This window comes from Camelus ferus, chromosome 15 (genome assembly GCF_009834535.1).
Source record: "Camelus ferus isolate YT-003-E chromosome 15, BCGSAC_Cfer_1.0, whole genome shotgun sequence".
Classification (NCBI taxonomy): Eukaryota; Metazoa; Chordata; class Mammalia; order Artiodactyla; family Camelidae; genus Camelus; species Camelus ferus.
This window is the reverse complement of record NC_045710.1, coordinates 33,459,120-33,473,412: the sequence shown is the minus strand read 5'-3', so window position 1 is coordinate 33,473,412 and position 14,293 is coordinate 33,459,120. Positions and strand designations below refer to the sequence as shown.

At 35.5% G+C, this 14,293-nt stretch overlaps 2 protein-coding genes across 2 annotated transcripts in view; both read right to left on the bottom strand.

The window, feature by feature from the left end:
* The window catches only part of SOCS5 (suppressor of cytokine signaling 5), a 126,752-nt gene extending 114,610 nt beyond the window's left edge, over positions 1-12,142 (bottom strand). Inside the window, exons 1-2 of the mRNA XM_032497446.1 lie at positions 12,077-12,142; positions 11,285-11,339 (exon numbers count right to left, since the gene is read on the bottom strand). The gene's annotated coding sequence lies outside the window, so the exon portion shown is untranslated. The remainder of the gene's footprint in view (positions 1-11,284; positions 11,340-12,076) is intronic.
* CRIPT (CXXC repeat containing interactor of PDZ3 domain) lies at positions 3,066-14,250 on the bottom strand. The gene is made up of 5 exons (XM_006185770.3): positions 14,107-14,250; positions 12,077-12,142; positions 11,285-11,339; positions 6,285-6,388; positions 3,066-6,017 (listed from the first exon to the last, which is right to left on the bottom strand). Exons 1-5 carry the CDS (start codon positions 14,120-14,122, stop codon positions 5,953-5,955), a joined length of 306 nt encoding a protein of 101 aa, XP_006185832.1. The 5' UTR covers positions 14,123-14,250; the 3' UTR covers positions 3,066-5,952.
* Between the last annotated feature and the right edge of the window lie 43 nt (positions 14,251-14,293).

The following is a 14,293-nucleotide window of genomic DNA, read 5'->3' as shown; positions in this document are numbered from 1 at the left end:
TTATCCCTCCGCTACCCCCGCCCTAGTAACCATAGGTATGTTTTCTATATCTGTGAGTCTGTCTCTGTTTTGTAAATAAGTTCATTTGTGTACTTTTTTGTTAGAGTCCACATATAAGTGATATGATATGGTATTTTTCTTTCTCTTTCTGGCTTACTTCACTTAGTATGATGATCTCTAGGTCCATTCACATTGCTGCAAATGCCATTATTTTATTATTTTTTTATGGCTGAGTAGTATCCATTGTATGTATATAAACAACATCTTTATCCAGTCATCTGTTGATAGACATTCATGTTGCTTCCATGTCTTGGCTATTGTAAATAGTGCTATCAACACTGGGGTGCATGTATCTTTTTGAACTAGAGTTTTCTCCAGATATATGCCCAGGAGTGGAATTGCTGGATCATGTAGTAACTTCATTTTCAGTTTTTAAAGGGATCTCCGTACTGTTTTCTATAGCAGCCGCACCAGATTACCTTCCCACCAACAGTGTAGGAGAATTCCCTTTTCTCCACACCCTCTCCAGCATTTATTGTGGACTTTTTAATGATGGCAATTCTGACTGGTGTGAGCTGGTACCTCATTGTAGTTTTGATTTGCTTTCCTCTGATAATTAGCAATACTGAGCATCTTTTAATATGCCTATTGGACATCTGTATGTCTTCACTGGAGAAATGTCTGTTTAGGTCTTCTGCCCATTTTTTGGATTGGGTTTTTTGTTGTTGTCGTTGTTATTGTTACTGAGTTGTATGAACTGTTTATATATTCTGGAAATTAAGCCCTTGTCAGTCGCATTGTTTGCAAATATCTTCTTCCAGTCAGTAATTTGTCTTCCTGTTTTGCTTATGGTTCCCTTTGCTGTGCAAAAGCTTGTAAGTTTAATTCCGTCCCATTTGTTTATTTTTGTTTTTATTTCTATTGCCGTGGTAGACTGACCTAGAACATTGCTGAGATTTATGTCAGAGAAATGTTTTGCCTGTGTTCTCTTCTAGGAGGTTTATGGTGTCTTATCTTGTGCTTAAGTCTTTAAGCCATTTTGAGTTTATTTTTGTGTATGGTGTAAGGGAGTGTTCTAATGTCATTGATTTACATGCAGCTGTCCAGCTTTCCCAACACCACTTATCAAAGACAATGTCTTTTCTCCATGGTATGCTCTTGCTTTCTTTGTCAAAGATTAATTGACTGTAGGTGTGTGGGCTTATTTCTGGTCTCTCTATTCTGTTCCATTGATTCATGTTTGTTTTTGTGTCAATACCATTCTGTTTTGATTATAGCAGCTTTGTAGTATTGTTTGAAGTCTGGGAGGGTTGTGCCTCCAGCTTTGTTTTTCCTTCAGTATTGCTCTGGCAATTCTGGATCTTTTGTGATTCCATATAAATTTTAGGAATTCTAGTTCTGTGAAAAATGTCATGGGTAATTTGGTAGGGATTGCATTAAATCTGTAGATTGCTGTGGGTAGTATGGCCGTTTTAATATCAATTCTTTCAATCCAAGAGCGTGGGATATCTTTCCATTTCTTTAAATCATCTTTTCTTTCCTTAATCAATGCTTTATTGTTCTCTACATATAAGACTTTCATCTCCTTGATCAGGTTTATTCCTAAGTATTTTATTTGATTTTTTGATGTGATTTTAAAAAGGATTTTGTTTTTCACTTTCCTTTTCTGATATTTCATTGTTAGTGTAAAGAAATGCAACAGATTTCTGTATGTTAATCTTGTATCCTGCTAGCTTGCTGAAAATGTTGATCAGCCCTAGTAGTTTTTGTGTGGAGTCTTTAGGGTTTTCTATATATATCATATCATGTCATCTATATATAGTGACAATTTACCTCTTCCCTTCCAATTTGGATCCTTTTTATTTCTTTTCCTTGTCTGACTGGCATGGCTAGGACTGCCAATACTATGTTGAATAGAAGTGGTAAGAGTGGGAAAACTTGTGATTTCTAATATACGTTTCCTAGTTCTTTCTGTTAAAGGGGCCTAGAGGCAATGACAATCTGGCAGGCCCACACTTTAGTTTCTAACTACCATTATCCACTAAAAAAAAACTAAGGATCTTTGGAGAAATGGCTTATTCCAGGAATGGGGTGGAGGTTAAAAAAAAAAAAAACCCCACCAAGATAAACTTGGAACATTTTGTGTCGGAAAGTAAGGAATTCCTCAAAGAATGATAAGAACATATCAAAAAGACCCAAGAGCCAGCCTAAAAGGTCTCCCCACTGGCCAAATATGGGACAATTTGACATCAAAACAAATGAGAGTAACAGTCTGAATAAAATAGGTATTCATGAGTTCATACTAATAAAAGTGAGAAAAAGAGAAAGCTTTTCCTTACAGTAGAATGCCTACTAATCAATGTAGAAAGTATGACAGAAGTGGAAAAGCACCATTTGGCAGCCATTAGAGTAACAATTAATCTAGCCAAGAAACATTGCTGAATGCTAGAATTAGTGTGTGAAAGTTTGCTGAGAAAAAGAATATTTAGTCTCAAAGTATCTCCCCCCAAAATGCCTATTAATTTAGAAGGAAAAAGAGAATCTTTACAGTGAGAAATCCAGCAGATACCATCTAAAACCAGTGATCAAAATTAACACCTTGTGATGGGACAACCGACACCTTGATATGGTTCACTGAAAAGGACACAGCATCACTTCTACGACATTCCTGCCAAAATGCATAAGCTCAATCTAATTGTAAAGAAACATCAGAAAATCTCAAATTAAGGGACACTCTATAAAGCAACTGGCCTATGTTTTTCATGACCCTGACATTTTTGAAAGACAGATTGAAGAACTGTTTCAGACAGAAAGAGACTAGAGACTTGACAACTAAATATAATGTGTTATCCTTGATGGGATCCTGGACTAGTTTTTCCCCCTACAAAGGCGATTACTGGAACAACTAGTGAAATATGGAAAACATTAGATAATGTATTATGTTAATGTTAATTTCCTGATTTTGATAACTGTGCTATGGTTATGTAAGAAAATATCCTTGTTCTTAGGAAATGCACACTTAAATATTTGGGGTAGAGAGGAATAATTTGTAATGAACAATTAAGTGGTCAGAAAAAAAAGCATTTATTCTATAATCATGATAAACAGACAGATAAAGGGAAACTTTTTCCTAAGAGTAGAATGACAAACTAAATACAGAAAGAATAATGTAGTTAGAAAATCAAAATTTTGTAAGCATTATAGAAAAAATTTATTCAGATAAGAATTCTCAAAGGATGCTAAATCTAAGAGGGGAAGGCTTGAAGAGGAATAGAATATCAATCAAAATTGTCTCAAGGTTTCTCCTCACAAATTATTTACATATTGCAAAAGGAAAAATAGTAACTATACAGTGGAGAAACCAGACAACATCTTACCCAACTGATCAAATTAATATCACCAACAAGACATTCTGTGAGTCTGGATGTGACACTGGGAGGACAGTATTATAGCCCACACTGTGTAACCTGAATCTATCCTATAAGGAAAAACCAGAAAAACCCAAACTGAAGGATATTCTATACTTTATCTGTCCTGTATTCTTCAAGCAAATCAATACTACAAAGGACAAAGACTGAAGAACTGGTCCAGATTAGAGTCATGACAATCTAACATATGATCCTGGACTAGATCCTGCAGCTGAAAATAAAATTACCAATGGAACAACAAATGAAATTGGAAAAGGGACTACGTATCAGATGAAATTCAGATTCCTGAATTTGATAACTATACTTAGCATGCTTGTTCTTATGAAGTACATATGTCGTATTAAAGGGTATGTCTGCAACGTATTCATCACATCGTAGTCAAGAAAAAAATGTATAACAAGAGATAGAGAGAAAATGGTAAAGCAAATAGGAGAAACATTGAGAAAGAATTGAAGTGCAGAGCAATGTATATATTTCTTCTACCTGAAAGTCTCAAAAATGTATATACATATATGCGCATGTAAATACACATTTCTAAAATTATTAGTACTCTCCTGCTCCCCTAGGTAAGGAAGTAGAAGCTAAAGAGTATTAGGTAGTTGGCATGAGGCTGTAAAGGGTTAAGGCTCTCTTTTCTTAACCCTTAGTTCCACTCCACAGAGAAAAACAGTACTACGAGCTTTCAGAAGTTTTCTATCTGTACACACAAACTTCTGCACAGATATGTAATTCTTGTATCATTCTTATGGTTGCATATTCTAATGAATGAGTGTACTAAAGAAGTGTTCTGTTGGTATTTGTTTGACATTTATTAAATATAATCTGAGATTTAAAAAACCATGTTATTTCAATATTTTTACATTTACTCTGATAAAAGCTATGTTTGGTCTTAATTCTCTCATCTTAATGTTACAGTTTCTGTTTTTATGTCTTCTTTTGAAAAAAATACTTTATGTTCACATTTTGTTTTGGGACTTTCCTTCTCATTTAATAACTTCTGTTCAATTTTGGCAGTCATATTATTTCAACAATATAAAGATTTATAATATTTATACTATTCTGAGGTATAATACTAATAAATATCTTCATAGAATAACCGAGTCTGGCCACTGGATCATTTATGGAAGGCTAGTCAAGGCATGAGTACGAAATATGAGCTGTGGAAGTCCAGATCCCAGCTGATACCTGAGAAAAGTGCTTTTCCCAAAGCTGATCCACCCAACTTTTAATGACTCTGGGCGACTATCTTAACCAGGTCCCATTATGGGTCACTTGTGTTGATTTTAGTTTAAAATGCCAAATTAAAGGATAAGAAGACACTTTTTGCCCTAAAAGCTATTGTTATTTGATATATTTTATGTTATCCTTGTGCTTTTTCTGGGTAAGAATAAGAATGTATCCTATAAATACTTTCCATAGTAATTAAAAAGAATTAAAATGTGATATCTATACCATGTATATCACCACGTTATCTATTCTACACATTTTATAGTGATGTGTATTTATACTGCATGCTGCACTTGGTAGTGGGGAGTACTTTTCTGGTCTCCCACAGTAAGCTGCAGGTTTCAAAAGCAGAAGTCCAATATCTCTGAAGGCAGCGTAAGAAAAATCTTTATTTGAAATCTCAAAGTAGTCTTTCAGCAGTCTATGCTATTAAAAAAAAGTCAAAATGTCTGCTTACTCTATTTATTTTTGGAGAAGGAGGGAGAAGGAAAAGAGGTAAAAAACAGTTTGGTTTCTGCTTCAACGCACTTTCCCAAAGAGTGGTGATTCATTCATTACACATCATCATGGATGCACATGGTTCTCCTGGCTTTCATGATGGCCTGAATTCAAGGTAATGTGTGTAATCTGTGTTTTTCTGAAAGCCAGTGTATTCATTTGGATATATATGGGGTGGCCCTTGTGTTCCAATTTTTGTATGAAAGGTACTGGCACTTTGGTTTCAAGAATAAATAAAAAGTATCACAAATATATCTTGTGTTTGATTTGGGTCTGGGCTAATTACTTAAGGAACTATTTAGCAATAATGGTCTCAGATATTTAAATGCCCTATGAAAATGCAATTAATTAAGGGACTGCTGATTCTAAGAACTATGCAACCAACAGGGAATGAGGGAAGAATTGCATATCTGGATGCCAAGTTCAGAACCAAATATCAGTAATCACTTTCTTACTTTTGTAATATCTATAAATAAAGTAGAGGGAAAGGATAATAAAAATTATACGAGTAATGATAAATAAAAAGTGCATACAGAACTGGGAAGATATTTTTCTGTTAAATTTGTCACTTATTCCAGTTCAATAAGTTGTTTGTAAGGAAAATAAAACTTAAGGCAGAAAACTAGTTACACTGTTGCTGTTCAGAACTTCTTGAGAGCAAAAGAATGAATGCTAATCAACTTCTCTGCTTTAAACTTGTCTCGAGACATGTTATTTTGTAATTTGAACGTCTATGTTATGCCTTGAAAATTCAAAGCAAAAAGTAAAATCATACGGAAAGCCAGAAACTTCAATACACTTAGACAGACGTTTGCTTGTAGTTTTTGGTATCCAAAACCTTTTTTCCACACATAGCACAGATGCCTAAAACAAACAAAAAAAGCATGTAAGCAATCAAATGATAATAACACTAATAATACCAATCAAATATCTAACTAATATCAACAGTTTGGTTTAAGTCGCTCCTGAAGCTTAAAACATAATTTGAAACAACTAAATGTTATTTTGCCTTAGAAATAAGAGCATTTGACTAATAAGATTTATCAAAGGCTATCCCTTTACTATGCTATCCAAATCAGCACCAAAAATAGGTTTGATATGAATACAAAAACAGTATTAAAGAAAACTTACCCTTCTTGTAGGCGCAGCCCTGGCAGTAATGAGAACCCGGTTGGTGCACAGAACTTTTACAAATTCTGCAAGTGGAGAACTTATTCTTTCCATATGGATCAAATCTAGAGTTTTTTTTTTTTTAAAGAAAGAAAAATGTATAATACAATAGAAATACTCTAAAAATAATCTCACTTAAGCAACAAGTGGGATTAATGAATGCTCTCTGTTCCCTCTGTCAAGCTCTACAATTGATAGGCACAACACTCTTCTGGCCAGCTACTCTCTCTTTTTTTTTTGGAGGGGGGAGGTAATTAGGTTTATCCATTTATTTATTTATTTTTATAGGAGGTACTGGGGATTGAACCCAGGACCTTGTTCATGCTAAGCATGCACTCTACTGCATGAGCTACACCCACCCACTCCCGCCCCAGCTACTCTCTTAATATGCCTGCACACCTCTGTCCCTTCCGTGTAAGCTGTATGCTTATAGTCAGTTGTACTTAATTTCAAACCTTTCTGTATCAGTTGTATTTGTTAAACTGTGTGATATAATTAAATATTATGGAAACTGATGAAATGAGGGAACAAAAATAGTGACTGAGTCTATTAAAAAGTAAGTGAATGCTTTAGGATGACCAGATAAGTGTGAATCATTAAAACTGCTACAGAATTAGGTATAGGCAAGCCAATTTAAAAATTGAGAAAAAATCCTAAGTGGAGAGCCTTGGCATTTTGCAAGTGTCAGTTCTTGTTGTGCTTTAAAGATATGGGAAATATATATTCTGGTTATGATTTATGCAAGGAAAATGATAAAGAACTGTTATTAGTAGATTTCTATTCAAAAAGGCTTGTCTCAATTCCAAATGATTGATGAATGGAGGTACAGTTATGTGCTCTGACTTAAGATATGTATATCTTTTAATGATTGCCCACTTTCACTGACATTTTCAATTAACTGGTGCAATCCCTTTGAATAAGTTTCTACTAAATAAAAATGTCATCTTACAGTGACTGGAATGCAAAATAACTTTAGAGGAAATACTTCCTGTTAAATTGGCAATAACGTTTTGTAACTGCACTCATATACTGAATACCAACAACGTCCTAGACCTGGTTTCTTTTCTTGGGTACAAACCAACAGCTCATTTTCAAAGGTTAATTTTTCCCCACACATCTAGGGTCAATTAATCTTTGACAAAGAAGGCAAGAGCATACAATGGAGAAAAGCCACTCTCTTCGACAAGCGGTATTGGGAAAGCTGGACAGCCGCATGTTAATCAGTAACGTTAGAACACTTTCTCACACCACACACAAAAATAAACTCAACATGGCTTAAAGACTTAAGCACAAGATAAGACACCATAAACCTCCCAGAAGAGAACACAGGCAAAACATCCTCTGACATAAATCAAAGCAATGTTTTCCTAGGTCAGTCTACCACGGCAATAGAAATAAAAGCAAATATAAACAAATGGGACCTAATTAAACTTACAAGCTTTTGCACAGCAAAGGAAACCATAAATAAAATGAAAAGACAACCTATGGAATGCGAGGAAATATTTGCAAATGACGCGACTGACAAGGGCTTAATTTCCAGAATATACAAACAGCTCATACAACTCAATACCAAAAAAACACACAATCCAATCCAAAAATGAGCAGAAGACCTAAACAGACATTTCTCCAAGGAAGACATACAGATGTCCAATAGACACATTAAAAGATGCTCAGAATTGCTAATTATCAGAGAAAAGCAAATCAAAACTACAATGAAGTACCACCTCACACCAGTCAGAATGGCCATCATTAAAAAATCCACAATAAATGCTGGAGAGGGTGTGGAGAAAAGGCAACCTTCCTACACTGTTGGTGGGAATGTAATCTGGTGCAGCCACCAGATTACATTGGAGATTGCTTGAAAATTGAAAATAGACTTACCCTACGATCCAGCAATCCCACTCCTGGGCATATATCTGAGAAAACTCTAATTTGGAAAGATACATTCACCCCAATGTTCATAGCAGCACTATTTACAATAGCCAAGACATGGAAGCAAACTAAATGTCCATTGACAGACAACTGGATAAAGAAGATGTACTATATTTATACAATGTAATACTACTCAGCCATAAAAATGAATGAAATAATGGCATTTACAGCAACATGGATGGACGAAGAGATTATCATACTAAATGAGTAAGTCAGACAGAGAAAACCAAATATTATGGTATCAATTACATGCGGAGCCTAAAAAATGACACAAATGCACTTATTTACAACAGAAAGAGACTCATAGACGTAGAAAACAAACTTACGATTACCAAAGGGGAAAGAGGTGGGGAGGAATAAATTAGGAGTTTGAGATTTGCAGATACTAATTATTATATACAAAATAGATAACTAGTTCCTACTGTATAGCACATGGAACTATATTCAATAGCTTCTAATAACCTAGAATGAAAAACTGTATGAAAAAGAAAATATATATGTATAACTGAATCACTATGATATATACCAGAAATTAATACACTGTAAATCAACTATACTTCAATAAAAACAAAAGAAAACAAGACAAAACAAAAAGGTTAATTTTCTCAAATCCAAAAGAATGCCACTTTACTCTCCACAGAAGAGTGGACACTATGCTTCCTTTTAATAATAAGCTCAATTTGTTTGGGCCTATATGTACAGAGATTACTTTTTCTTAAAAACTAAATTCTAAGATGTACATTTTAGTATCTCAGAAATCACAATTAATTGGCAGGGAGTTTTCTTCTTTAAAGTAATGATGCACCTTGTAAATGTTGGTCTCTTGGACTCAATGCAATACAGTAGTACACTTTCCAAAGTGAGATGTTTAAAATAACCAAAAGTAACAGCTACTTATTAATGATATTGAAGAAAGTTTGGGAGCATAAAGGAACTGAAGGTACCTAAAACTGTATAATCTAAAAAATGACAACTTAGTCAATAATAACTGAATGGTCTTAGAAGACATCAATAAATCAGACAATAATATATAGTATGACACAACACTGAAGATTAAGTCTATTATGCTATTTTATACCTGTTATTTAATAAGCACCTTTAAGTGTTAGGCACTTTATAGTAACAGGTTTATTATTATTATTATTTCTAATCTTTGGGACAATGTCATGAAATAGGTATGTACTCATTCAGCAAATATATACTGAGTGTCTACTCTGTGCCTATTACTGTTCTAAATGTTCTAAATGAATCTACTGTTCAAGGATGAACATGACAAAGCCTCTGCCCTCATCAAGCTGACATTCTAGTGAGAGGAGACACAATAAGTGAATAAGTGAGACACGCTTTTAAGATAGTAATACCCACTATAGAGAAAATTCAAAGAGGATACTGTGGCAGACATGAGGGGAAGAAAGAAAGACATTAGTTTTTATGTTGGTTAGGGACCCTCTCTGAGGAGATGACAATTCAGCTGAACCCAAGTAACAAGGAGGAGCCAGCTATGAGAGCTCTTAGGGATGAGTTCTAGGAAGAGGGACCAGAAAGCACAAACCTCTGCCAATGTGAGTGCGCTTGGCATATCTGACACAGGAGTTTGTGCAACAGTCAGAGAGGCAGAAGGGGCCAGATCACGGAGGACCTTGTAAAGGGGGCCTGGATTTTATTCAATGTAAAAAGAAAACCAATCAAGGGTTTTGAGCAAAGGAGTTACATGCCCTTTAAAGGACCGCTCTGGTTATTATGAGGGTGAAGTACAGGAATCACAAAGGAAGCAGGGACATAAAAAGTTATTACAGTATCCAAGTAAGAAAGAATAGTGGTTTAGAAGAGAGTAATAGCAGTAGATGGACAGAAGCAGATGGATTCAGGTTATATTTTAGTAGCAGAGCCAGAGAACTCACTGATGGATATGGGAAGTGAGGGAAATGAAGAAATCAGTGAGGAATTCCAGTTTTTAGGTTTGTACAGCTAGACTGGACCAGAGAGCAATGATGAGAAAACTATGATTGGACTGAAGGAAAAGGAGATTGCCTGTTAGACATCAAATTGGAAAATTCAAGTAGGCAACTGGATATTTGTTTGGAGTTCAGAAAAGTCGGGACTGAAGCTATACATCTGGAAGTCATTAACATACAGTTTGACTTTAAAGCCTTTGGATTAAGTCACTTGAGGAGAGATTACAGAAAAAAAGTCTAGGATTGAGTCCAGAGGCACTCAATTGAGAAGGAACAGCCAATGGGTTGGGAAGAAAGGAGAGTGAGGGATCTAAAGCCAAGAGAACAAAGGGTTGCAAAAAAGAGAGAGATTGTTGAAAGGTTAAGTTAGGTAAGAACAGAGAAGTTGCCATCAGTTTTTAAGGTCACATGTGATCTTGGCAAGAGCAGGCTTAGGAGTGTGGTAGAGATGAAGGCCTGACTGGAGTGGCTGAAGGAGTGAACGGAACTTAAGGACATGGAGAAATTACTATATAGATAAGGTTTTTGAAAACTTCTGCTGTAAAAGAAAGCAAGGGAATGAGATGGCAGCTGGAAGGGTTCACAAAATTTTTAAGACTGGATATAATAAAGCATGGTGTCAAAAGCTGTTTTTAAGGTGGGAGACATCTTTACCCTCATTCCTCAATGAAAAAGTAATGTTTAGAAAAGTTAAGGAACTGGTTTAACTTGGTTAAGACCACAGAACTAGACAGTAACAAAGTCTAGATTCAAATTTAGGTATGACTCCAGAATTTATGATCTGTCCACATTTCGCTGTTGACTCTGATTGGCAGGAAAATTAAGAACTAGAAAAAAATAAGTCATGTTTTCTGGTGAAACTATAAAAAGTACTAATATCTTCATATACTGATACAGTGAAAAGGAACAGGGTGAAACCAGCAGGTTGTAACAGTTTGGTTATGCATGCTAGGAACTACCTAACTCTATTTTTTTATCACAAGAGAATAATGCAAAACAAGTTCATTCTAATACACTTAATATTAAAAAGAGTGGAAATTTATATGACTGCTCTATAGATGCTCTTACACCTACCTTGCTTTTTTTGAGGTCAAAGCTTTATTTTCATTCAGCTTTCTTCCACCACTTTCTGCATTAAAATATACATTATTTTAGCAAGTTATTTCTACACATTTCATATGTAACATATACATGTAAATTTAATGATTAGTTAGAAAGTTCATTTTTGACCTCCTATCAATACACTAGCCTATATCAAAATTTTAAAAAATCCTTATATAATAGCCATGTTTTAAAGATACTACTTAAAAAGAAAACAATTATTTATTAGGAAAACAATAAAAATCTGGATAAAAGGTAATCATTTTATTTCTCAGACTCAAAGTAGGACTTTAGGAATGGGTCTATACTTAATCTATCTAATGTAAAATCTAGATACTACCACTTTGGTGCCATTGAAAATGCATACATACAGTGAAAATGTTCCTTTTTCTTCCCTTTGCAAACATCTTCACTGTATTTAATGATTATGAAGGTGAAACATTTAAATGATTTGTTCAAGAATATAAAAATCAGGTGAGGAGAGGGGGACTTAAATCCTAACTCTAATTAAGCTGAATCAAATAAATTACTATGAAATACTCATTGCTTAAAAGTCATTTAATTATTTCACTCTCTCCTACCAAATTAGGAACCAGTGAGAAAACTAGAAGATTTTAAATTGTTGGAGGATCTAGTATTCTTCAACGTTTAATAGATTAAATAGGTTGTACACATAACATTTCATTTTACAAATAATATAAAAGCTAAAAACATTATTTACAGGAAGTATCTGATTCAATTTCTATGTTCTAAAAGGAAAAATACCTGTAGTATTCCTTGCACCATCTTTCCATGTATCTGGAGTGATGACAGTACCAAGTTTCTTTTCACCTGTTATAACAAAACAGTAAAGGTAAGGGGGGTTAATGTTTACTATTTAAGAAATACATTGCCTTGTGCCTAAAGTTCACAACGGTCACTACAGTCATATTACTGTTAATGCTGCAGTTGGGGCCAGTGAACTGAGACTTAAGATACTAACTGTGGGCAATGGATAACTGACTCTCAGTAAAATCTGTAGATAATGGTAATGGTTTATAATAGGCTTCCTCTGTACATGTATACTTTAAACAAATCTGATAAATCTGTTTGTTCCATAAATATTTACTAAGCATCCTTGATATATTAGCCATTATACAAAGTACAAAGAAAACAATGAATTAGATAAAGCTCTGGATTTCAAGGATTTTATAGCACTCTGATTTCTCTAACAGTAGTCCTTAACCTGAGTTTCACGGGTGGACCTTAGGAGAAATGTGAACAAGATGAACCCGTACACAAACCTTTTGTATACCCATTTTTTTAAAAAAATAGACTTTGTTAAGTCTACAGCTTTCATCACATTCTCAGAGGGCTCAGAGAACCAAAAAAAAAAAAAAAGTTACAAATTATTCAACTAACATATAAGATGGAAAGAAAATAGTATGACAACTGAGAGCTGGAGTACTAGGAGAAATTCCATGGAGGAAGAAATAACCTTGGCTTAGGGAAATCCAGGAAAGCTCTGTGGGGAAGGCAACAGAGAGGGTTTGTGGCAATTGGACTGTGAAGAAAGAGGAGAAAAAAGGATCAAGGTAAACTAGATAAAGGACACATCCTGGGGAAACGCATGGAAACTGAGGATACCCACTGGCAGGCAAAATACTTTGGTTTGGCTGAAGTGTAATGAAGGTAGGGTTAGTGAAAATGAAGTTAAAAAAATAAGCTGAGGCCTCATCGTGGAGGGTCGTCTTGAATGCCAGGTTCCAAATATAGAAATCCCAAATTATTATCTGCATCCTGAGAATTTATTAAAATAACCATCCATGGTCATTCTTTCACTTAATATAAAAACTGTGACTCAAACTCATGAGTGTCTGTGTTCAAAGTTTTATATTACGGGGATATAAACAAAATGGACCATGTTAATTAGACAATAGTCAGGATAAGAGGAATGGAAACTTTGTCACAGAAGGGCCAGACATGTTTAGCATTTGGAAAAGGGATTTGAGGGATATGACAGCGCTTTTAAAACATACAACCAGTGTTGTTAGGTCAAAACAATCATAAGATATTTTCCGGAAATATCAAGGGTTGGCATCAGAATCACTGGATGGCAACCATAAAGAGGAAAGACTTTTCGAAGAGCCAGTGAAATCTACAAAGACAGCTTCTCAGGTGGTGAGATTCTTCTACCCCTCTGCCTCAATACTCTAGGTATTTATGCAAAGAGCTTTTAAGCCATTGGATGGGATACTGACTTAGGTTTGTTGGATAAAATAGGACACTAGACAAATTTAAATTTCATTAAATTTGAATGAATTTTTTTAGTAAAAAATGTCCTAAAAGTGCGTGCTTTGGGACAAAGTACTTACAGTAGTAAGGGGCAGCAAACAGGGTCAAGTCTCAAATACTGGGTGGGACATACTTAAACTAAAAATCACTCGCTGTTTACCTGACATTCAAATTTAACTGGGCGTCCCACTTTTATTTGCTAAATCAAGCAACTCCAGACGCTGTGGAAGTGACTTTCCAACCCTGAGGGTCTGTGACGCGAGGGTGCCAGGCAAGTTGTATGGCACGAGACCCGGGGTTGAGAGGAAGCAACAGAAATAAGCGGTGCAAAACTGAGACCACCCTGAATGCAATAAAAGGCTATACGGTCGCTGGGGAGAGGCGGGGACGGTCAAAGGGCAGACCGGGTAGAATCAGAGACCTGTGTCGGAAGGAAAAACAAAGAAAGGGCAAAGTTCCAGCAGAACTCCAGTTAGGTTCTCCCAGCCTCCTTCTCCCACAGAAGAGTCTCCTTAACTCACATTTTTCGCACACCATCCTTCCACGACGATTCCCTCAGCGGCAGGAGGAGAGGCAGTGGTAAAACATCAACGCCGCAGCCAGGGAAGAACTCCCCTTCCGGGTTAAGAAAAATCCACTTCCGGCCTCTACGCCCCATGCCCCGCCCACCCTACACCTGGTAAGCGGCGGGAGGAATAAACGCGAGCG

What these genes read in the sequence shown, in the direction of transcription:
- CRIPT (XM_006185770.3), bottom strand. An exon ending in TGGTGCAAGGAATACTACAG is followed by an intron (nt 11,340 to 12,076) that starts GTATTTTTCCTT and finishes ATTTTAATGCAG; the next exon opens with AAAGTGGTGGAAGAAAGCTG. An exon ending in TTGACCTCAAAAAAAGCAAG is followed by an intron (nt 6,389 to 11,284) that starts GTAGGTGTAAGA and finishes AAAAAACTCTAG; the next exon opens with ATTTGATCCATATGGAAAGA.